The sequence below is a fragment of the Glandiceps talaboti genome, chromosome 9 (assembly GCF_964340395.1).
Source record: "Glandiceps talaboti chromosome 9, keGlaTala1.1, whole genome shotgun sequence".
Classification (NCBI taxonomy): domain Eukaryota; kingdom Metazoa; phylum Hemichordata; class Enteropneusta; family Spengelidae; genus Glandiceps; species Glandiceps talaboti.
In genome coordinates this window covers 4313293-4340554 of record NC_135557.1, presented here as the reverse complement: position 1 = coordinate 4340554, position 27262 = coordinate 4313293, and the positions used below count along the sequence as shown (strand labels likewise).

At 32.4% G+C, this 27262-nt stretch overlaps 1 protein-coding gene across 1 annotated transcript in view; it reads left to right on the top strand.

Annotated features, from left to right (window-relative positions):
* LOC144440444 (uncharacterized) overlaps positions 1–24074 on the top strand; it is a 74888-nt gene extending 50814 nt beyond the window's left edge. Inside the window, exon 2 of the mRNA XM_078129813.1 lies at positions 23829–24074. Within this exon, the coding sequence (XP_077985939.1) occupies positions 23829–24074 (246 nt within the window). The remainder of the gene's footprint in view (positions 1–23828) is intronic.
* The last annotated feature ends 3188 nt before the right edge of the window (positions 24075–27262 follow it).

Sequence of the window (27262 nt, the reverse complement as noted above, 5' to 3'; positions counted from 1 at the left end):
GATTGGTAAACACATCAATCCATCTTGGGTCTTGCTATTCATCTTGGGTCTTGGTAATTAATCTTGGGTCTTGCTATTCATCTCGGGTGTTCCATATGAAAGTGAATTAAACAAAATAGTTTAGCAATTTATATATAGCATTCATTGATATTGTAATGTATTCTAATGTTCCTACACGCTGCAGTCGTGAGAGGTAAAGCAAATGTTTCTAACTTCTAATGTTCCAATATGTAATAGTAATAAATATCAGGTAAAATCACTTAAAAAGACAATCATTAACTTACGTTTGCCTTGAGATTGGTAAACATATCCATCCATCTTGGGTCTTCCTTTTCATCTTGGGTATTGGTAATTAATCTTGGGTCTTGCTATTCATCTCGGGTGTTCCATATGAAAGTGAATTAAAACAAAATAGTTTAGCAATTTATGTTATCAATATTATATTGTAATGTATTCTAATGTTGCAACACGCTGCAGTCGTGATAGGTAAAGCAAATGTTTCTAACTTCTAATGTTCCAATGTGTAATAGTAATTAATATCAGGTAAAATCACTTTATAAGACAATTATTAACTTACGTCTGCCTTGAGATTGGTAAACACATCCATCCATCTTGGGTCTTGCTATTCATCTTGGGTCTTGGTAATTAATCTTGGGTCTTGCTATTCATCTCGGGTGTTCCATATGAAAGTGAATTAAACAAAATAGTTTAGCAATTTATATATAGCATTCATTGATATTGTAATGTATTCTAATGTTCCTACACGCTGCAGTCGTGATAGGTAAAGCAAATGTTTCTAACTTCTAATGTTCCAATGTGTAATAGTAATTAATATCAGGTAAAATAACTTAAAAAGACAATCATTAACTTACGTTTGCCTTGAGATTGGTAAACATATCCATCCATCTTGGGTCTTCCTATTCTTCTTGGGTCTTGGTAATTAATCTTGGGTCTTGCTATTCATCTCGGGTGTTCCATATGAAAGTGAATTAAAACAAAATAGTTTAGCAATTTATGTTATCAATATGATATTGTAATGTATTCTAATATTGCTACACGCTGCAGTCGTGAGAGGTAAAGCAAATGTTTCTAACTTCTAATGATCCAATGTGTAATAGTAATTAATATCAGGTAAAATCACTTTATGAGACAGTTATTAACTTACGTTTGCCTTGAGATTGGTAAACATATCCATCCATCTTGGGTCTTGCTATTCATCTTGGGTCTCGGTAATTAATCTTGGGTCTTGCTATTCATCTCGGGTGTTCCATATGAAATGAATTAAAACAAAATAGTTTAGCAATTTATGTTATCAATATGATATTGTAATGTATTCTAATGTTGCTACACGCTGCAGTCGTGATAGGTAAAGCAAATGTTTCTAACTTCTAATGTTCCAATGTGTAATACTAATTAATATCAGGTAAAATCACTTTATGAGACAATTATTAACTTACGTCTGCCTTGAGATTGGTAAACACATCCATCCATCTTGGGTCTTGCTATTCATCTTGGGTCTTGGTAATTAATCTTGGGTCTTGCTATTCATCTCGGGTGTTCCATATGAAAGTGAATTAAACAAAATAGTTTAGCAATTTATATATAGCATTCATTGATATTGTAATGTATTATATTGTTCCTACACGCTGCAGTCGTGATAGGTAAAGCAAATGTTTCTAACTTCTAATGTTCCAATGTGTAATAATAATTAATATCAGGTAAAATCACTTAAAAGACAGTTATTAACTTACGTTTGCCTTGAGATTGGTAAACACATCCATCCATCATGGGTCTTCCTTTTCATCTTGGGTCTTGGTAATTAATCTTGGGTCTTGCTATTCATCTCGGGTGTTCCATATGAAAGTGAATTAAAACAAAATAGTTTAGCAATTTATGTTATCAATATTATATTGTAATGTATTCTAATGTTGCAACACGCTGCAGTCGTGATAGGTAAAGCAAATGTTTCTAACTTCTAATGTTCCAATGTGTAATAGTAATTAATATCAGGTAAAATCACTTTATGAGACATTTATTAACTTACGTCTGCCTTGAGATTGGTAAACACATCCATCCATCTTGGGTCTTGCTATTCATCTTGGGTCTTGGTAATTAATCTTGGGTCTTGCTATTCATCTCGGGTGTTCCATATGAAAGTGAATTAAACAAAATAGTTTAGCAATTTATATATAGCATTCATTGATATTGTAATGTATTCTAATGTTCCTACACGCTGCAGTCGTGATAGGTAAAGCAAATGTTTCTAACTTCTAATGTTCCAATGTGTAATAGTAATTAATATCAGGTAAAATAACTTAAAAAGACAATCATTAACTTACGTTTGCCTTGAGATTGGTAAACATATCCATCCATCTTGGGTCTTCCTTTTCTTCTTGGGTCTTGGTAATTAGTCTTGGGTCTTGCTATTCATCTCGGGTGTTCCATATGAAAGTGAATTAAAACAAAATAGTTTAGCAATTTATGTTATCAATATGATATTGTAATGTATTCTAATGTTGCTACACGCTGCAGTCGTGAGAGGTAAAGCAAATGTTTCTAACTTCTAATGATCCAATGTGTAATAGTAATTAATATCAGGTAAAATCACTTTATGAGACAGTTATTAACTTACGTTTGCCTTGAGATTGGTAAACATATCCATCCATCTTGGGTCTTGCTATTCATCTTGGGTCTCGGTAATTAATCTTGGGTCTTGCTATTCATCTCGGGTGTTCCATATGAAATGAATTAAAACAAAATAGTTTAGCAATTTATGTTATCAATATGATATTGTAATGTATTCTAATGTTGCTACACGCTGCAGTCGAGATAGGTAAAGCAAATGTTTCTAACTTCTAATGTTCCAATATGTAATAGTAATTAATATCAGGTAAAATCACTTTATGAGACAAATATTAACTTACGTCTGCCTTGAGATTGGTAAACACATCAATCCATCTTGGGTCTTGCTATTCATCTTGGGTCTTGGTAATTAATCTTGGGTCTTGCTATTCATCTCGGGTGTTCCATATGAAAGTGAATTAAACAAAATAGTTTAGCAATTTATATATAGCATTCAATGATATTGTAATGTATTCTAATGTTCCTACACGCTGCAGTCGTGATAGGTAAAGCAAATGTTTCTAACTTCTAATGTTCAATGTGTAATAGTAATTAATATCAGGTAAAATCACTTAAAAAGACAGTTATTAACTTACGTTTGCCTTGAGATTGGTAAACACATTCATCCATCTTGGGTCTTGCTATTCATCTTGGGTCTTGGTAATTAATCTTGGGTCTTGCTATTATCTCGGGTGTTCCATATGAAAGTGAATTAAACAAAATAGTTTAGCAATTTATATATACCATTCATTGATATTGTAATGTATTCTAATGTTCCTACACGCTGCAGTCGTGATAGGTAAAGCAAATGTTTTTTAACTTCTAATGTTCCAATGTGTAATAGTAATTAATATCAGGTAAAATCACTTTATGAGACAATTTTTAACTTACGTCTGCCTTGAGATTGGTAAACACATCCATCCATCTTGGGTCTTGCTATTCATCTTGGGTCTTGGTAATTAATCTTGGGTCTTGCTATTCATCTCGGGTGTTCCATATGAAAGTGAATTAAACAAAATAGTTTAGCAATTTATGTTATCAATATGATATTGTAATGTATTCTAATGTTGCTACACGCTGCAGTCGTGATAGGTAAAGCAAATGTTTCTAACTTCTAATGTTCCAATGTGTAATAGTAATAAATATCAGGTAAAATCACTTTATGAGACAATTATTAACTTACGTTTGCCTTGAGATTGGTAAACATATCCATCCATCTTGGGTCTTGCTATTCATCTTGGGTCTCGGTAATTAATCTTGGGTCTTGCTATTCATCTCGGGTGTTCCATATGAAATGAATTAAAACAAAATAGTTTAGCAATTTATGTTATCAATATGATATTGTAATGTATTCTAATGTTGCTACACGCTGCAGTCGTGATAGGTAAAGCAAATGTTTCTAACTTCTAATGTTCCAATATGTAATATTAATTAATATCAGGTAAAATCACTTTATGAGACAAATATTAACTTACGTCTGCCTTGAGATTGGTAAACACATCAATCCATCTTGGGTCTTGCTATTCATCTTGGGTCTTGGTAATTAATCTTGGGTCTTGCTATTCATCTCAGGTGTTCCATATGAAAGTGAATTAAACAAAATAGTTTAGCAATTTATATATAGCATTCAATGATATTGTAATGTATTCTAATGTTCCTACACGCTGCAGTCGTGAGAGGTAAAGCAAATGTTTCTAACTTCTAATGTTCCAATGTGTAATAGTAATAAATATCAGGTAAAATCACTTAAAAAGACAATCATTAACTTACGTTTGCCTTGAGATTGGTAAACATATCCATCCATCTTGGGTCTTCCTATTCTTCTTGGGTCTTGGTAATTAATCTTGGGTCTTGCTATTCATCTCGGGTGTTCCATATGAAAGTGAATTAAAACAAAATAGTTTAGCAATTTATGTTATCAATATGATATTGTAATGTATTCTAATGTTGCTACACGCTGCAGTCGTGATAGGTAAAGCAAATGTTTCTAACTTCTAATGTTCAATGTGTAATAGTAATTAATATCAGGTAAAATCACTTAAAAAGACAGTTATTAACTTACGTTTGCCTTGAGATTGGTAAACACATTCATCCATCTTGGGTCTTGCTATTCATCTTGGGTCTTGGTAATTAATCTTGGTTCTTGCTATTATCTCGGGTGTTCCATATGAAAGTGAATTAAACAAAATAGTTTAGCAATTTATATATACCATTCATTGATATTGTAATGTATTCTAATGTTCCTACACGCTGCAGTCGTGATAGGTAAAGCAAATGTTTTTTAACTTCTAATGTTCCAATGTGTAATAGTAATTAATATCAGGTAAAATCACTTTATGAGACAATTTTTAACTTACGTCTGCCTTGAGATTGGTAAACACATCCATCCATCTTGGGTCTTGCTATTCATCTTGGGTCTTGGTAATTAATCTTGGGTCTTGCTATTCATCTCGGGTGTTCCATATGAAAGTGAATTAAACAAAATAGTTTAGCAATTTATATATAGCATTCATTGATATTGTAATGTATTCTAATGTTCCTACACGCTGCAGTCGTGAGAGGTAAAGCAAATGTTTCTAACTTCTAATGTTCCAATGTGTAATAGTAATAAATATCAGGTAAAATCACTTAAAAAGACAATCATTAACTTACGTTTGCCTTGAGATTGGTAAACATATCCATCCATCTTGGGTCTTCCTTTTCATCTTGGGTCTTGGTAATTAATCTTGGGTCTTGCTATTCATCTCGGGTGTTCCATATGAAAGTGAATTAAAACAAAATAGTTTAGCAATTTATGTTATCAATATTATATTGTAATGTATTCTAATGTTGCAACACGCTGCAGTCGTGATAGGTAAAGCAAATGTTTCTAACTTCTAATGTTCCAATGTGTAATAGTAATTAATATCAGGTAAAATCACTTTATAAGACAATTATTAACTTACGTCTGCCTTGAGATTGGTAAACACATCCATCCATCTTGGGTCTTGCTATTCATCTTGGGTCTTGGTAATTAATCTTGGGTCTTGCTATTCATCTCGGGTGTTCCATATGAAAGTGAATTAAACAAAATAGTTTAGCAATTTATATATAGCATTCATTGATATTGTAATGTATTCTAATGTTCCTACACGCTGCAGTCGTGATAGGTAAAGCAAATGTTTCTAACTTCTAATGTTCCAATGTGTAATAGTAATTAATATCAGGTAAAATAACTTAAAAAGACAATCATTAACTTACGTTTGCCTTGAGATTGGTAAACATATCCATCCATCTTGGGTCTTCCTATTCTTCTTGGGTCTTGGTAATTAATCTTGGGTCTTGCTATTCATCTCGGGTGTTCCATATGAAAGTGAATTAAAACAAAATAGTTTAGCAATTTATGTTATCAATATGATATTGTAATGTATTCTAATATTGCTACACGCTGCAGTCGTGAGAGGTAAAGCAAATGTTTCTAACTTCTAATGATCCAATGTGTAATAGTAATTAATATCAGGTAAAATCACTTTATGAGACAGTTATTAACTTACGTTTGCCTTGAGATTGGTAAACATATCCATCCATCTTGGGTCTTGCTATTCATCTTGGGTCTCGGTAATTAATCTTGGGTCTTGCTATTCATCTCGGGTGTTCCATATGAAATGAATTAAAACAAAATAGTTTAGCAATTTATGTTATCAATATGATATTGTAATGTATTCTAATGTTGCTACACGCTGCAGTCGTGATAGGTAAAGCAAATGTTTCTAACTTCTAATGTTCCAATGTGTAATACTAATTAATATCAGGTAAAATCACTTTATGAGACAATTATTAACTTACGTCTGCCTTGAGATTGGTAAACACATCCATCCATCTTGGGTCTTGCTATTCATCTTGGGTCTTGGTAATTAATCTTGGGTCTTGCTATTCATCTCGGGTGTTCCATATGAAAGTGAATTAAACAAAATAGTTTAGCAATTTATATATAGCATTCATTGATATTGTAATGTATTATATTGTTCCTACACGCTGCAGTCGTGATAGGTAAAGCAAATGTTTCTAACTTCTAATGTTCCAATGTGTAATAATAATTAATATCAGGTAAAATCACTTAAAAGACAGTTATTAACTTACGTTTGCCTTGAGATTGGTAAACACATCCATCCATCATGGGTCTTCCTTTTCATCTTGGGTCTTGGTAATTAATCTTGGGTCTTGCTATTCATCTCGGGTGTTCCATATGAAAGTGAATTAAAACAAAATAGTTTAGCAATTTATGTTATCAATATTATATTGTAATGTATTCTAATGTTGCAACACGCTGCAGTCGTGATAGGTAAAGCAAATGTTTCTAACTTCTAATGTTCCAATGTGTAATAGTAATTAATATCAGGTAAAATCACTTTATGAGACATTTATTAACTTACGTCTGCCTTGAGATTGGTAAACACATCCATCCATCTTGGGTCTTGCTATTCATCTTGGGTCTTGGTAATTAATCTTGGGTCTTGCTATTCATCTCGGGTGTTCCATATGAAAGTGAATTAAACAAAATAGTTTAGCAATTTATATATAGCATTCATTGATATTGTAATGTATTCTAATGTTCCTACACGCTGCAGTCGTGATAGGTAAAGCAAATGTTTCTAACTTGTAATGTTCCAATGTGTAATAGTAATTAATATCAGGTAAAATAACTTAAAAAGACAATCATTAACTTACGTTTGCCTTGAGATTGGTAAACATATCCATCCATCTTGGGTCTTCCTTTTCTTCTTGGGTCTTGGTAATTAGTCTTGGGTCTTGCTATTCATCTCGGGTGTTCCATATGAAAGTGAATTAAAACAAAATAGTTTAGCAATTTATGTTATCAATATGATATTGTAATGTATTCTAATGTTGCTACACGCTGCAGTCGTGAGAGGTAAAGCAAATGTTTCTAACTTCTAATGATCCAATGTGTAATAGTAATTAATATCAGGTAAAATCACTTTATGAGACAGTTATTAACTTACGTTTGCCTTGAGATTGGTAAACATATCCATCCATCTTGGGTCTTGCTATTCATCTTGGGTCTCGGTAATTAATCTTGGGTCTTGCTATTCATCTCGGGTGTTCCATATGAAATGAATTAAAACAAAATAGTTTAGCAATTTATGTTATCAATATGATATTGTAATGTATTCTAATGTTGCTACACGCTGCAGTCGTGATAGGTAAAGCAAATGTTTCTAACTTCTAATGTTCCAATATGTAATAGTAATTAATATCAGGTAAAATCACTTTATGAGACAAATATTAACTTACGTCTGCCTTGAGATTGGTAAACACATCAATCCATCTTGGGTCTTGCTATTCATCTTGGGTCTTGGTAATTAATCTTGGGTCTTGCTATTCATCTCGGGTGTTCCATATGAAAGTGAATTAAACAAAATAGTTTAGCAATTTATACATAGCATTCAATGATATTGTAATGTATTCTAATGTTCCTACACGCTGCAGTCGTGATAGGTAAAGCAAATGTTTCTAACTTCTAATGTTCAATGTGTAATAGTAATTAATATCAGGTAAAATCACTTAAAAAGACAGTTATTAACTTACGTTTGCCTTGAGATTGGTAAACACATTCATCCATCTTGGGTCTTGCTATTCATCTTGGGTCTTGGTAATTAATCTTGGGTCTTGCTATTATCTCGGGTGTTCCATATGAAAGTGAATTAAACAAAATAGTTTAGCAATTTATATATACCATTCATTGATATTGTAATGTATTCTAATGTTCCTACACGCTGCAGTCGTGATAGGTAAAGCAAATGTTTTTTAACTTCTAATGTTCCAATGTGTAATAGTAATTAATATCAGGTAAAATCACTTTATGAGACAATTTTTAACTTACGTCTGCCTTGAGATTGGTAAACACATCCATCCATCTTGGGTCTTGCTATTCATCTTGGGTCTTGGTAATTAATCTTGGGTCTTGCTATTCATCTCGGGTGTTCCATATGAAAGTGAATTAAACAAAATAGTTTAGCAATTTATGTTATCAATATGATATTGTAATGTATTCTAATGTTGCTACACGCTGCAGTCGTGATAGGTAAAGCAAATGTTTCTAACTTCTAATGTTCCAATGTGTAATAGTAATAAATATCAGGTAAAATCACTTTATGAGACAATTATTAACTTACGTTTGCCTTGAGATTGGTAAACATATCCATCCATCTTGGGTCTTGCTATTCATCTTGGGCTCGGTAATTAATCTTGGGTCTTGCTATTCATCTCGGGTGTTCCATATGAAATGAATTAAAACAAAATAGTTTAGCAATTTATGTTATCAATATGATATTGTAATGTATTCTAATGTTGCTACACGCTGCAGTCGTGATAGGTAAAGCAAATGTTTCTAACTTCTAATGTTCCAATATGTAATATTAATTAATATCAGGTAAAATCACTTTATGAGACAAATATTAACTTACGTCTGCCTTGAGATTGGTAAACACATCAATCCATCTTGGGTCTTGCTATTCATCTTGGGTCTTGGTAATTAATCTTGGGTCTTGCTATTCATCTCGGGTGTTCCATATGAAAGTGAATTAAACAAAATAGTTTAGCAATTTATATATAGCATTCAATGATATTGTAATGTATTCTAATGTTCCTACACGCTGCAGTCGTGAGAGGTAAAGCAAATGTTTCTAACTTCTAATGTTCCAATGTGTAATAGTAATAAATATCAGGTAAAATCACTTAAAAAGACAATCATTAACTTACGTTTGCCTTGAGATTGGTAAACATATCCATCCATCTTGGGTCTTCCTATTCTTCTTGGGTCTTGGTAATTAATCTTGGGTCTTGCTATTCATCTCGGGTGTTCCATATGAAAGTGAATTAAAACAAAATAGTTTAGCAATTTATGTTATCAATATGATATTGTAATGTATTCTAATGTTGCTACACGCTGCAGTCGTGATAGGTAAAGCAAATGTTTCTAACTTCTAATGTTCAATGTGTAATAGTAATTAATATCAGGTAAAATCACTTAAAAAGACAGTTATTAACTTACGTTTGCCTTGAGATTGGTAAACACATTCATCCATCTTGGGTCTTGCTATTCATCTTGGGTCTTGGTAATTAATCTTGGGTCTTGCTATTATCTCGGGTGTTCCATATGAAAGTGAATTAAACAAAATAGTTTAGCAATTTATATATACCATTCATTGATATTGTAATGTATTCTAATGTTCCTACACGCTGCAGTCGTGATAGGTAAAGCAAATGTTTTTTAACTTCTAATGTTCCAATGTGTAATAGTAATTAATATCAGGTAAAATCACTTTATGAGACAATTTTTAACTTACGTCTGCCTTGAGATTGGTAAACACATCCATCCATCTTGGGTCTTGCTATTCATCTTGGGTCTTGGTAATTAATCTTGGGTCTTGCTATTCATCTCGGGTGTTCCATATGAAAGTGAATTAAACAAAATAGTTTAGCAATTTATGTTATCAATATGATATTGTAATGTATTCTAATGTTGCTACACGCTGCAGTCGTGATAGGTAAAGCAAATGTTTCTAACTTCTAATGTTCCAATGTGTAATAGTAATAAATATCAGGTAAAATCACTTTATGAGACAATTATTAACTTACGTTTGCCTTGAGATTGGTAAACATATCCATCCATCTTGGGTCTTCCTATTCATCTTGGGTCTTGGTAATTAATCTTGGGTCTTGCTATTCATCTCGGGTGTTCCATATGAAAGTGAATTAAAACAAAATAGTTTAGCAATTTATGTTATCAATATGATATTGTAATGTATTCTAATGTTGCTACACGCTGCAGTCGTGATAGGTAAAGCAAATGTTTCTAACTTCTAATGTTCCAATATGTAATAGTAATTAATATCAGGTAAAATCACTTTATGAGACAAATATTAACTTACGTCTGCCTTGAGATTGGTAAACACATCAATCCATCTTGGGTCTTGCTATTCATCTTGGGTCTTGGTAATTAATCTTGGGTCTTGCTATTCATCTCGGGTGTTCCATATGAAAGTGAATTAAACAAAATAGTTTAGCAATTTATATATAGCATTCATTGATATTGTAATGTATTCTAATGTTCCTACACGCTGCAGTCGTGAGAGGTAAAGCAAATGTTTCTAACTTCTAATGTTCCAATGTGTAATAGTAATAAATATCAGGTAAAATCACTTAAAAAGACAATCATTAACTTACGTTTGCCTTGAGATTGGTAAACATATCCATCCATCTTGGGTCTTCCTATTCTTCTTGGGTCTTGGTAATTAATCTTGGGTCTTGCTATTCATCTCGGGTGTTCCATATGAAAGTGAATTAAAACAAAATAGTTTAGCAATTTATATATAGCACTCATTGATATTGTAATGTATACTAATTTTGCTACACCCTGCAGTCGTGATAGGTAAAGCAAATGTTTCTAACTTCTAATGTTCCAATGTGTAATAGTAATTAATATCAGGTAAAATCACTTCATGAGACAATTATTAACTTACGTTTGCCTTGAGATTGGTAAACATATCCATCCATCTTGGGTCTTCCTATTCTTCTTGGGTCTTGGTAATTAATCTTGGGTCTTGCTATTCATCTCGGGTGTTCCATATGAAAGTGAATTAAAACAAAATAGTTTAGCAATTTATGTTATCAATATGATATTGTAATGTATTCTAATGTTGCTACACGCTGCAGTCGTGATAGGTAAAGCAAATGTTTCTAACTTCTAATGTTCCAATGTGTAATAGTAATTAATATCAGGTAAAATCACTTAAAAGACAGTTATTAACTTACGTTTGCCTTGAGATTGGTAAACACATCCATACATCATGGGTCTTCCTTTTCATCTTGGGTCTTGGTAATTAATCTTGGGTCTTGCTATTCATCTCGGGTGTTCCATATGAAAGTGAATTAAAACAAAATAGTTTAGCAATTTATATATAGCACTCATTGATATTGTAATGTATACTAATTTTGCTACACGCTGCAGTCGTGATAGGTAAAGCAAATGTTTCTAACTTCTAATGTTCCAATGTGTAATAGTAATTAATATCAGGTAAAATCACTTCATGAGACAATTATTAACTTACGTCTGCCTTGAGATTGGTAAACACATCCATCCATCTTGGGTCTTGCTATTCATCTTCGGTCTTGGTAATTAATCTTGGGTCTTGCTATTCATCTCGGGTGTTCCATATGAAAGTGAATTAAACAAAATAGTTTAGCAATTTATATATAGCATTCATTGATATTGTAATGTATTCTACTGTTCCTACACGCTGCAGTCATGAGAGGTAAAGCAAATGTCTCTAACTTCTAATGTTCCAATGTGTAATAGTAATAAATATCAGGTAAAATCACTTTATGAGACAATTATTAACTTACGTTTGCCTTGAGATTGGTAAACATATCCATCCATCTTGGGTCTTCCTATTCATCTTGGGTCTTGGTAATTAATCTTGGGTCTTGCTATTCATCTCGGATGTTCCATATGAAAGTGAATTGAAACAAAATAGTTTAGCAATTTATATATAGCATTCATTGATATTGTAATGTATTCTAATGTTGCTACACGCTGCAGTCGTGACAGGTAAAGCAAATGTTTCTAACTTCTAATGTTCCAATGTGTAATAGTAATTAATATCAGGTAAAATCACTTTATGAGACAATTATTAACTTACGTCTGCCTTGAGATTGGTAAACACATCCATCCATCTTGGGTCTTGCTATTCATCTTGGGTCTTGGTAATTAATCTTGGGTCTTGCTATTCATCTCGGGTGTTCCATATGAAAGTGAATTAAACAAAATAGTTTAGCAATTTATATATAGCATTCATTGATATTGTAATGTATTCTAATGTTGCTACACGCTGCAGTCGTGATAGGTAAAGCAAATGTTTCTAACTTCTAATGTTCCAATGTGTAATAGTAATAAATATCAGGTAAAATCACTTTATGAGACAATTATTAACTTACGTTTGCCTTGAGATTGGTAAACATATCCATCCATCTTGGGTCTTCCTATTCATCTTGGGTCTTGGTAATTAATCTTGGGTCTTGCTATTCATCTCGAGTGTTCCATATGAAAGTGAATTAAAACAAAATAGTTTAGCAATTTATGTTATCAATATGATATTGTAATGTATTCTAATGTTGCTACACGCTGCAGTCGTGATAGGTAAAGCAAATGTTTCTAACTTCTAATGTTCCAATATGTAATAGTAATTAATATCAGGTAAAATCACTTTATGAGACAAATATTAACTTACGTCTGCCTTGAGATTGGTAAACACATCAATCCATCTTGGGTCTTGCTATTCATCTTGGGTCTTGGTAATTAATCTTGGGTCTTGCTATTCATCTCGGGTGTTCCATATGAAAGTGAATTAAACAAAATAGTTTAGCAATTTATATATAGCATTCATTGATATTGTAATGTATTCTAATGTTCCTACACGCTACAGTCGTGAGAGGTAAAGCAAATGTTTCTAACTTCTAATGTTCCAATGTGTAATAGTAATAAATATCAGGTAAAATCACTTAAAAAGACAATCATTAACTTACGTTTGCCTTGAGATTGGTAAACATATCCATCCATCTTGGGTCTTCCTATTCTTCTTGGGTCTTGGTAATTAATCTTGGGTCTTGCTATTCATCTCGGGTGTTCCATATGAAAGTGAATTAAAACAAAATAGTTTAGCAATTTATATATAGCACTCATTGATATTGTAATGTATACTAATTTTGCTACACCCTGCAGTCGTGATAGGTAAAGCAAATGTTTCTAACTTCTAATGTTCCAATGTGTAATAGTAATTAATATCAGGTAAAATCACTTTATGAGACAATTATTAACTTACGTTTGCCTTGAGATTGGTAAACATATCCATCCATCTTGGGTCTTCCTATTCTTCTTGGGTCTTGGTAATTAATCTTGGGTCTTGCTATTCATCTCGGGTGTTCCATATGAAAGTGAATTAAAACAAAATAGTTTAGCAATTTATGTTATCAATATGATATTGTAATGTATTCTAATGTTGCTACACGCTGCAGTCGTGATAGGTAAAGCAAATGTTTCTAACTTCTAATGTTCCAATGTGTAATAGTAATTAATATCAGGTAAAATCACTTAAAAGACAGTTATTAACTTACGTTTGACTTGAGATTGGTAAACACATCCATACATCATGGGTCTTCCTTTTCATCTTGGGTCTTGGTAATTAATCTTGGGTCTTGCTATTCATCTCGGGTGTTCCATATGAAAGTGAATTAAAACAAAATAGTTTAGCAATTTATATATAGCACTCATTGATATTGTAATGTATACTAATTTTGCTACACGCTGCAGTCGTGATAGGTAAAGCAAATGTTTCTAACTTCTAATGTTCCAATGTGTAATAGTAATTAATATCAGGTAAAATCACTTCATGAGACAATTATTAACTTACGTCTGCCTTGAGATTGGTAAACACATCCATCCATCTTGGGTCTTGCTATTCATCTTCGGTCTTGGTAATTAATCTTGGGTCTTGCTATTCATCTCGGGTGTTCCATATGAAAGTGAATTAAACAAAATAGTTTAGCAATTTATATATAGCATTCATTGATATTGTAATGTATTCTACTGTTCCTACACGCTGCAGTCATGAGAGGTAAAGCAAATGTCTCTAACTTCTAATGTTCCAATGTGTAATAGTAATAAATATCAGGTAAAATCACTTTATGAGACAATTATTAACTTACGTTTGCCTTGAGATTGGTAAACATATCCATCCATCTTGGGTCTTCCTATTCATCTTGGGTCTTGGTAATTAATCTTGGGTCTTGCTATTCATCTCGGGTGTTCCATATGAAAATGAATTGAAACAAAATAGTTTAGCAATTTATATATAGCATTCATTGATATTGTAATGTATTCTAATGTTGCTACACGCTGCAGTCGTGACAGGTAAAGCAAATGTTTCTAACTTCTAATGTTCCAATGTGTAATAGTAATTAATATCAGGTAAAATCACTTTATGAGACAAATATTAACTTACGTCTGCCTTGAGATTGGTAAACACATCAATCCATCTTGGGTCTTGCTATTCATCTTGGGTCTTGGTAATTAATCTTGGGTCTTGCTATTCATCTCGGGTGTTCCATATGAAAGTGAATTAAACAAAATAGTTTAGCAATTTATATATAGCATTCAATGATATTGTAATGTATTCTAATGTTCCTACACGCTGCAGTCGTGAGAGGTAAAGCAAATGTTTCTAACTTCTAATGTTCCAATGTGTAATAGTAATAAATATCAGGTAAAATCACTTAAAAAGACAATCATTAACTTACGTTTGCCTTGAGATTGGTAAACATATCCATCCATCTTGGGTCTTCCTATTCTTCTTGGGTCTTGGTAATTAATCTTGGGTCTTGCTATTCATCTCGGGTGTTCCATATGAAAGTGAATTAAAACAAAATAGTTTAGCAATTTATGTTATCAATATGATATTGTAATGTATTCTAATGTTGCTACACGCTGCAGTCGTGATAGGTAAAGCAAATGTTTCTAACTTCTAATGTTCAATGTGTAATAGTAATTAATATCAGGTAAAATCACTTAAAAAGACAGTTATTAACTTACGTTTGCCTTGAGATTGGTAAACACATTCATCCATCTTGGGTCTTGCTATTCATCTTGGGTCTTGGTAATTAATCTTGGGTCTTGCTATTATCTCGGGTGTTCCATATGAAAGTGAATTAAACAAAATAGTTTAGCAATTTATATATACCATTCATTGATATTGTAATGTATTCTAATGTTCCTACACGCTGCAGTCGTGATAGGTAAAGCAAATGTTTTTTAACTTCTAATGTTCCAATGTGTAATAGTAATTAATATCAGGTAAAATCACTTTATGAGACAATTTTTAACTTACGTCTGCCTTGAGATTGGTAAACACATCCATCCATCTTGGGTCTTGCTATTCATCTTGGGTCTTGGTAATTAATCTTGGGTCTTGCTATTCATCTCGGGTGTTCCATATGAAAGTGAATTAAACAAAATAGTTTAGCAATTTATGTTATCAATATGATATTGTAATGTATTCTAATGTTGCTACACGCTGCAGTCGTGATAGGTAAAGCAAATGTTTCTAACTTCTAATGTTCCAATGTGTAATAGTAATAAATATCAGGTAAAATCACTTTATGAGACAATTATTAACTTACGTTTGCCTTGAGATTGGTAAACATATCCATCCATCTTGGGTCTTCCTATTCATCTTGGGTCTTGGTAATTAATCTTGGGTCTTGCTATTCATCTCGGGTGTTCCATATGAAAGTGAATTAAAACAAAATAGTTTAGCAATTTATGTTATCAATATGATATTGTAATGTATTCTAATGTTGCTACACGCTGCAGTCGTGATAGGTAAAGCAAATGTTTCTAACTTCTAATGTTCCAATATGTAATAGTAATTAATATCAGGTAAAATCACTTTATGAGACAAATATTAACTTACGTCTGCCTTGAGATTGGTAAACACATCAATCCATCTTGGGTCTTGCTATTCATCTTGGGTCTTGGTAATTAATCTTGGGTCTTGCTATTCATCTCGGGTGTTCCATATGAAAGTGAATTAAACAAAATAGTTTAGCAATTTATATATAGCATTCATTGATATTGTAATGTATTCTAATGTTCCTACACGCTGCAGTCGTGAGAGGTAAAGCAAATGTTTCTAACTTCTAATGTTCCAATGTGTAATAGTAATAAATATCAGGTAAAATCACTTAAAAAGACAATCATTAACTTACGTTTGCCTTGAGATTGGTAAACATATCCATCCATCTTGGGTCTTCCTATTCTTCTTGGGTCTTGGTAATTAATCTTGGGTCTTGCTATTCATCTCGGGTGTTCCATATGAAAGTGAATTAAAACAAAATAGTTTAGCAATTTATATATAGCACTCATTGATATTGTAATGTATACTAATTTTGCTACACCCTGCAGTCGTGATAGGTAAAGCAAATGTTTCTAACTTCTAATGTTCCAATGTGTAATAGTAATTAATATCAGGTAAAATCACTTTATGAGACAATTATTAACTTACGTTTGCCTTGAGATTGGTAAACATATCCATCCATCTTGGGTCTTCCTATTCTTCTTGGGTCTTGGTAATTAATCTTGGGTCTTGCTATTCATCTCGGGTGTTCCATATGAAAGTGAATTAAAACAAAATAGTTTAGCAATTTATGTTATCAATATGATATTGTAATGTATTCTAATGTTGCTACACGCTGCAGTCGTGATAGGTAAAGCAAATGTTTCTAACTTCTAATGTTCCAATGTGTAATAGTAATTAATATCAGGTAAAATCACTTAAAAGACAGTTATTAACTTACGTTTGCCTTGAGATTGGTAAACACATCCATACATCATGGGTCTTCCTTTTCATCTTGGGTCTTGGTAATTAATCTTGGGTCTTGCTATTCATCTCGGGTGTTCCATATGAAAGTGAATTAAAACAAAATAGTTTAGCAATTTATATATAGCACTCATTGATATTGTAATGTATACTAATTTTGCTACACGCTGCAGTCGTGATAGGTAAAGCAAATGTTTCTAACTTCTAATGTTCCAATGTGTAATAGTAATTAATATCAGGTAAAATCACTTCATGAGACAATTATTAACTTACGTCTGCCTTGAGATTGGTAAACACATCCATCCATCTTGGGTCTTGCTATTCATCTTCGGTCTTGGTAATTAATCTTGGGTCTTGCTATTCATCTCGGGTGTTCCATATGAAAGTGAATTAAACAAAATAGTTTAGCAATTTATATATAGCATTCATTGATATTGTAATGTATTCTACTGTTCCTACACGCTGCAGTCATGAGAGGTAAAGCAAATGTCTCTAACTTCTAATGTTCCAATGTGTAATAGTAATAAATATCAGGTAAAATCACTTTATGAGACAATTATTAACTTACGTTTGCCTTGAGATTGGTAAACATATCCATCCATCTTGGGTCTTCCTATTCATCTTGGGTCTTGGTAATTAATCTTGGGTCTTGCTATTCATCTCGGATGTTCCATATGAAAGTGAATTGAAACAAAATAGTTTAGCAATTTATATATAGCATTCATTGATATTGTAATGTATTCTAATGTTCCTACACGCTGCAGTCGTGAGAGGTAAAGCAAATGTTTCTAACTTCTAATGTTCCAATGTGTAATAGTAATAAATATCAGGTAAAATCACTTAAAAAGACAATCATTAACTTACGTTTGCCTTGAGATTGGTAAACATATCCATCCATCTTGGGTCTTGCTATTCTTCTTGGGTCTTGGTAATTAATCTTGGGTCTTGCTATTCATCTCGGGTGTTCCATATGAAAGTGAATTAAAACAAAATAGTTTAGCAATTTATGTTATCAATATGATATTGTAATGTATTCTAATGTTGCTACACGCTGCAGTCGTGATAGGTAAAGCAAATGTTTCTAACTTCTAATGTTCCAATGTGTAATAGTAATTAATATCAGGTAAAATCACTTTATGAGACAATTATTAACTTACGTTTGCCTTGAGATTGGTAAACATATCCATCCATCTTGGGTCTTGCTATTCATCTTGGGTCTGGGTAATTAATCTTGGGTCTTGCTATTCATCTCGGGTGTTCCATATGAAAGTGAATTAAACAAAATAGTTTAGCAATTTATACATAGCATTCATTGATATTGTAATGTATATTATTTTTACTACACGCTGCAGTCTTGATAGGTAAAGGAAATGTTTCTAACTTCTAATGTTCCAATGTGTAATAGTAATTAATATCAGGTAAAATCACTTTATGAGACAATTATTAACTTACGTCTGCCTTTAGATTGGTAAACACATCCATCCATCTTGGGTCTTGCTATTCATCTTGGGTCTTGGTAATCAATCTTGGGTCTTGCTATTCATTTCGGGTGTTCCATATTAAAGTGAATTTAAAAAAATAGTGAATTCAGTTAATCTATACAACCTGTCTAGTCTGCGAATATATACAACCTGTCTAGTCAATTAATATATATAACCTATCTAGTCAGTTAATATACATTTGTATACACCATGTGTAGTAAATTAATATGTACATGTACACCCTATCTAGTCAGTTAATATATTGAACTTTGTCTGGTCAGTTGAAATATACACCCTAATAAATATATATATATATATATATATATATATATATATATATATATATATATATATATATATATATATATATATATATATATATATATATATATATACCCTTAAAAGTCCGTTAATAAACATACCCTATCTAGTCAGTTGACATATACAATCTATCTCGTCAGTTAATATATACAATCTATCTCGTCAGCTAAAATATATAACCCCTTTAGTCAGTTAATATATACACCCTATCTAGACATTTAATATATACATCCTGTCTTTTCAGTTAACATATACACCCTATCTACTCGGTTAATATGTACATTTATGTCTAGTCTGTAAATATATACATCATGTCTAATCAGTTAATATATACAACCTATCTAGTTAGTTAATATATACACCCTGAATAGTCAGTTAATCTATACAACCTGTCTAGTCAGGTAATATGTACATCTTGTCTTGTCATTTGATATGTACATTCTGTCTAGTCAGTAGATATATACATCCTGTCTAGGTAGTTAATATATACATCATATCTAGTCAATTATTATACATACCCTGTCTATTCAGTTAATATATACAATCCGTCTATTCAGCTTATATATATCCTGTCTAGTCAGTTAATATATACATAATGTCTTGTCAGTTAAAATATACAACCTATCTAGTCAGTTAATATATACAACCAGTCTAGACAGTTAATATATACATCCTGTCTCGTCAGTTAATATATAAAACCTATCTAGTCAGTTAAAATATACAACCTGTCTAATCAGTTAATCTACACAACCTATCTAGTCAGAAAATATATACAACCTGTCTAGTCATTTAACACATACGCTCTATGAAGTCAGTTAATTTATACAACCTGTCTTGTCACCTAATATATACAACCTCTCTAGTCAGTTCATATATACATCCTGTCTAGTCAGTTAATATATACACCCTATCTAGACATTTAATATATACATCCTGTCTCGTCAGTTAATATATACACCCTGTCTAGTAAGTTAATATGTACAACCTATCCAGTCAGTTAATATATACAAACTGTCTAGTCAGTAAATATATACACCCAATCTTGTAAGTTTATATATACACCCTGAATAGCAGTTAACATATACAACCTGTCTAGTCAGTTAATATATAGAACCTTGTGTAGTCAGTTAATATATACAACCTATCTATTCAGTTAATATATACACCCTATAAAGTCAGTTAATATATAGAACCTTGTGTAGTCAGTTAATATATACAACCTATCTATTCAGTTAATATATACACCCTATAAAGTCAGTTAATATACAAACCTTGGCTAGTCAGTTAACAGATACTACCCCGTCTAGACAGTTAATATATACATTCTGTCTAGTCAGTTAATATGTACATCTTCTCTTTTCATTCAATATGTACACCAAATCTACTCAGTTAATATGTACATCCTGTCTAGTCAGTTAATATATAGAACCTTGTGTAGTCAGTTAATATATACAACCTATCTATTCAGTTAATATATACACCCTATAAAGTCAGTTAATATATAGAACCTTGTGTAGTCAGTTAATATATACAACCTATCTATTCAGTTAATATATACACCCTATAAAGTCAGTTAATATATAGAACCTTGTGTAGTCAGTTAATATATACAACCTATCTATTCAGTTAATATATACACCCTATAAAGTCAGTTAATATATAGAACCTTGTGTAGTCAGTTAATATATACAACCTATCTATTCAGTTAATATATACACCCTATAAAGTCAGTTAATATATAGAACCTTGTGTAGTCAGTTAATATATACAACCTATCTATTCAGTTAATATATACACCCTATAAAGTCAGTTAATATACAAACCTTGGCTAGTCAGTTAACAGATACTACCCCGTCTAGACAGTTAATATATACATTCTGTCTAGTCAGTTAATATGTACATCTTCTCTTTTCATTCAATATGTACACCAAATCTACTCAGTTAATATGTACATCCTGTCTAGTCAGTTAATATATAGAACCTTGTGTAGTCAGTTAATATATACAACCTATCTATTCAGTTAATATATACACCCTATAAAGTCAGTTAATATATAGAACCTTGTGTAGTCAGTTAATATATACAACCTATCTATTCAGTTAATATATACACCCTATAAAGTCAGTTAATATATAGAACCTTGTGTAGTCAGTTAATATATACAACCTATCTATTCAGTTAATATATACACCCTATAAAGTCAGTTAATATACAAACCTTGGCTAGTCAGTTAACAGATACTACCCCGTCTAGACAGTTAATATATACATTCTGTCTAGTCAGTTAATATGTACATCTTCTCTTTTCATTCAATATGTACACCAAATCTACTCAGTTAATATGTACATCCTGTCTAGTCAGTATTTATATACAACCTCTCTAGTCAGTTAAAATATACCACTTCTTTAGTCAGTTAATATATAAAACCTGTCTCATCAGTTAATATATACATCCTGTCTAGTCAGTTAATATATACACCCTATCTAGTTATTATATATATACACCCTATAAAGTCAGTTAATATTTATATCCTGTCTGGTCATTTAATAAATACATCCTGTCTAGTCAGTTAATATATACACCCAATCTTGTCAGTTAATATGTACATTCTGTCTAGTTAGTAAATATATACATCATATCTAGTCAGTCAATATATACAACCTGTCTAGTCAATTAAAATATACAACCTGTCTAGTCAGCAAATATATACAACCTGTCTAGTCAGCAAATATATACAACCTGTCTAGTCAATATATACAACCTGTCTAGTCAGCAAATATATACAACCTGTCTAGTCAATATATACAACCTGTCTAGTCAGTTAATATATACGCTCTATCAAGTCAGTTAATTTATACAACCTTTCTAGTCAGTTCAGTTATTATATACACCCTGAATAGTCAGTTAACATATACCACCTGTCTAGTCAGTTAATATATAGAACCTTGTCTAGTTAGTTGATATATAAAACCTATCTAGTCAGTTGATATATACAAAATATCTAGTCAGTTGATATATACAACCTATCTACTCAGTTAATATATAGAACCTTGTCTAGTCAGTTAATATATAGAACCTTGTCTAGTCAGTTGATATATACAACCTATCTAGTCAGTTAGTATATACACCCTATAAAGTCAGTTAATATACAAACCCTGTCTAGTCAGTTAATATATACAACCTGTCATGTTCAGACCTCTCGAAGTTTAATTCGACACTGGAGTCAAGAAGTGTTACTAGCAACTATTTCATCTGTAAAGAACAGTATATCTTTTTTTACTAGCAATTAAAGTTCTGTTTGACAACAGTATTTTCTAAGTAACTTGCACACTGCAATTATTGGCAATAATTTAAAGCTTCAATATTTTTGTTCATAATTCTTGATCAAAGCACCAGTAAATCTGGTCAATTTGTGTACCTCAAAGCCCATTAATACGTTAGCAAAGGACAGGTGCAGTACATGTCATTGTTCAGTGTACCTGTACTATTCTTGAGATAAAGTATAAAAGATTTCTGTGTGAGCTCTGATGAACATGTCTGCTTACAAATACTCTTAGACTATCATTCAGTCTGAAATTATTACATTCACTGGTCTTTATATTGTATGCCTGACAATTACCTCCGAATTATTACCAGTAATCATTGCTAAAGTGTGATTGATAGTATTTATAGCTTACTGTACTTGCAAGAAATTAAGACATGATTTATTAGTATTGTACATCTGACTTACAATGAAATATGAATAATGACAACTGTCTCAAGACCTCACTATATCAGCATGGCTGAACTCTTATATCACGAATGTGAACGCTTACTATTTTACACACAAGAATGAATGATCTTGATAGCGCATCACCAGGTTCTGTAGCCACAAAACTAAATATTTGTGTTTAAAATTGGGACACATCAAATAGCCATTGGGAATAGAAATAAAATAGTCGCAGCTAGCAACTTTCCGTTGTGAAATATGATATAAAAATCAGTGAGTTAGGCCGATGACATTCGATCAAATATCGATGCAAGAAAAACACTAAAATAACACATGTTGGATTGAGTTTAGATGCGTATGATGACGGGTGAAGGCAGAGTTACTCTTGGCATTTTCTGGACTTTTCCAATGCTTTTGATACTATTAATCATGAAATTATTCTTTCCAAAGTGGTCCATTAGGGGATTACCTTTGCAATTGTTCAAGGATTACTTATGTGATAGACATTAATATTCAATTCAATTCAATTCAATTCAATTCAATAACTTTATTTATCCCAAATGGGCAATTCATTTTGGCGGACAGAACATACATCAAATATACACAACAAATATAGACGGAAAATAAGAGGCAACAGACTGGTACAAAGAAAAAAACACGATAAGAGGTTACAGAACATTAAAAACAATTCTTACTAAAAAATGAGTATCTAAAATGTCTTATTTAAAAGCCGCACAGCAGATGGAATAAAAGAGTTCTTATGACGGTTTGTCCTTTAAGTTGGGCATCTAAGACGTCTTCCTGATGGAAGGAAATCGAATTCATGTGTTAAAATGTGGTCTGTATCTAAAATTGAACGAGCCTTTCTCACGATTTGTTGATTGTAAAATGACAAAAGACTTCTTTGTGGTACGCCAATAATTTTTGAACTTATGGTGACAATTCTTTCCAGAGAATTTCTGTTCATCAAATTTAAATTACAAAACCAGCAGATAACAGAAAAGCTTTCAATGAAAGATTTGTAAAACAATGATAGTATGGTGTTATCTACTGAAAAAGATGCCAGTTTCCGAAGAAAGTACAAACGCTGCTGACCATTTTACAAAATAGCCTCTGTATTTATATCCCATTGTAACTTGTCATTAAGGATGGAACCTAAATAAGGATATTGTCGTACTAATTCGACTACTTGACCATGTACTGTGGTCTCCTCAACACTATGTTGTTGTCTCCTAAAGTCGGTGATCATATCCTTTGTTTTAGATATATCTAAGTTCAGATAGGAATTGTCGCACCAGTTTACAAATTCATCTAGTGCGGGTCCGTGATGTAGTTCTGACCCCTGCAGAAGTGAGACAAGGGCACTGTCATCTGCAAATTTTACAAGATGACGGCCATCATGTTTACTTCTACAATCATCTGTATAAAGGATATAGAGCAGCGGAGACAATACACATCCCTGAGGAGAGCCAGTACAAGTTTGAAGCGAATCCGACAGATGAACGTTGACAAAAACCCTTTGAGATCTGTTGTTGAGGAAATTGATTACCCATAGTACCATATATCCATGCTTGTACCAACACATTATCAACCCATATCATTAAATAAATGTGTAGTGTCACAAGGTTCTCCTCTTGGTGGAGGGTTCCAGGGACGGGAGTGTCCCCCCTCAGTGAGTAAAAATTTTAAGGCATTTTGTGCACTTATAGTTCATAGAAATTGCTTTAAAATTGGACCACAGTTACCTACATGAAATGAGAATCAATATGAATCATAGTCACTGTTGTAATCAGAATCATATTAGTTATGAACAATGTGGTGGTGATCTGAGTCACTTCTTTCAACAAAGGCATTCTGTATTGTTTGCCGAGCAACATCAGGACCTGGTGTAAAAGGACACTCATGCTTGTGTTGTTTAGATATCAGCACCGGTGTACCTGGCTGACTAATTGATGACTGACTAACTGGTGACTGACTGACTGGTAACTGACAGTGTTATACTAAATGATGGCTGACTGACTAGTGACTGACTAGTGACTGACTAACTGACTGACTCCTTGTAATGTACATGTACTACTTGGTGGCTGACTGACAGGTGACTGACTGACTGCTTCATTTGTACTACATGATGAGTGACTGACTGGTAACTGACTAACTACTTGTACTGTACATGTACTAGTCTCAGATTATTGGTCTCTTCTTTATCTACAAATAAGTTCTGAAAGAGGATGTTATGTACTTTTAATCACCCTAAAAGAAAATTTCACTGATCATTCTCCCAAAAGTGAACAGATGTTCTATCTACACTGCTGTACATCTCAATTGTTTTGTAATTAGCTATGGAATTTTAAAACGAGTAGTGCATAACCATCCATTGTTGTCTGCATTTAGTTAAACAATGTTGGTTTAGAATTTCAAAAATAAAAGTACACACTTTCAAACTTTAGACAATAGAACTGCTCACTCCATTTTATATAGTAGTGATACATAGTTGCTTCAAAACTAGATTTCAAAAAAGGTAACTTTATTATTACTTTAAAACTTAACATTATTTTCAATGTATGCACTTTACCAGAAAAATGAAACGTCGCCAAAAACAGTCAAAGATTTTCATATTCAAGATCTGTTGATCCATAAATTTATCGAAGTTGTCAACAACAAAAATAATTCACAGAAATGGCTATAACTACATCGGTTAAACCATTAAAACAATCTAAATTAAAATTCAAAGCTCACGTACATGTACACCTTTGTACATGTAGTATGTAAACAAGTTTAGAGATAATGGAGTATATTTTATCAGTGTCATCAATATTCAAAAACAACACGTTTGTCATTTATTTGTAAACTCCGACAGGATTCAATACGATAACCATCACAGACGTCACTTAAATCACATAAGCTTAAATGATCGCCTTCGTGTGATGCTGAACTAGAACTTAGTTGAACAGCCAATATGTTGCGATCTGTCAAAGTACATTATCATGATTGGCAACTTTGTCATATAATATATCATGATCACGATCAGAAATCCTGTCATTTGTGCGATTTGTTATTCAAATTATACAATTAATTGAAAATTCCTACACTCTGAACAGTGTTGCAACTCAACCTACCAAACTTAGTTCGACCTCTCTTTGAAAAACCAAAATATTCGAGGGTGGTATTTACGAGATGTACTTTACGTTTCTTGGACGACGCCATTTTCAATGCCGATCTTTGGATTTTCGGTAAGTTTCGGAAACAATCGGAAGCCAATGCCTCCGAGCTCCGTTCCATTTCTCACGTTCGGTAATGTTCGATTGACACTCGTGCTCGATTGAGTAGATCTACCCACCCGTATGTCAACTCGATATTCCGTGCACGATAACATATTGAGTACGATCGATTCAGATCGTCTATATTTCGTTACTAACGGAAATAGAGATTTCATTTTTTAGGCTTTTCTTAGAAATTTGAAATAATCAAAGTACAAAACCAATTTTGCATTTAATTTGTAAATTTTTAGCCGCTGAATAGCCGACCCAATTGACAGAATAGCCGGGCAAACTGGTCGGTGGCCGGCTTAAAATGAACACGCTGATTCACAAGTCTCAAAAATGGCAGTCCAGGCTATTCTTTTAGTTGTATCTCTGCACATTCCAACCATTTATTTAGTGGGCTTCAAATTCTTGATATTTTTAAATTGCACAAACCTCAACTTTGAACTGTCATGTATGACTTATTAAACAAGTAGTTACCTCGCTACCTTACACACATTATTACACTTCACCATTTTTATGATTATAGTACGAGCTAGGTTAAAGGTTAGGGGATGACATATTAAACAACAACAAAATGTGCTCCCTGATCCGGAACACATTTTAGAGGGGAGCGTTAGATAGGGGGATCTGTAGCGGTTGTTGCGTACTATAGTAAAAGTGATATAGCAAAACCGCTACAGATTCAGATTTGAATCAGTTCTGTCTATTTGCGTTTGAATTAGAGGAATTGTAGCATTTGATCCGGGTTAAACGTCGAAACGAAAAAAAAACACGAAAACAGACGAAAAAGCCCTCAAAATCACACACAAAAATACAGCTATAATGAGAGCGACCTAAGACACCAATACCATTTCAAAAAAGACAAAAAATATATTATATATAAGACAATTATTGACTCACTTCTGCCTTGAGATTGAAAATCACATCCATCCATCTTGGGGATGTTCCATCTGAAAGTGAATTAATCAAACAATAGTTTAAAAATTTACTTTTTCAATATATAGCATTCATTGATATTGTAATATCTTATTCTGTTACATACTGCAGACATGAAAGTCTCTACCTTCTAATGTTCCAATAACATTGATTAAAATCTTTATAAGACAATTATTAACTCACGTCTGCCTTGAGATTGATAATCCCATCCAACTGTCTCTGGTCGTCTTGTCCAGCTCCATTATTGTGCCCACTTGGTTGGTTTTTAATTTTTTTTTCTTTGCTGAATTCTTTTTTTTTCATCGTAAACATATATGATGAGAGACTGACGTCTATGATACAATTCCATTTCTAAAAGTCAATTGGACATGCATTGACGAGGAGAAATATTAAATATTAGTGAATTAATTAAAGTCATTGGTGACTAAATGTGCGAAAGTGCCGGACATTAAATTTATGTTAGCTTCTTTTTGAACTGGTAGTGGCAAAATACAACGC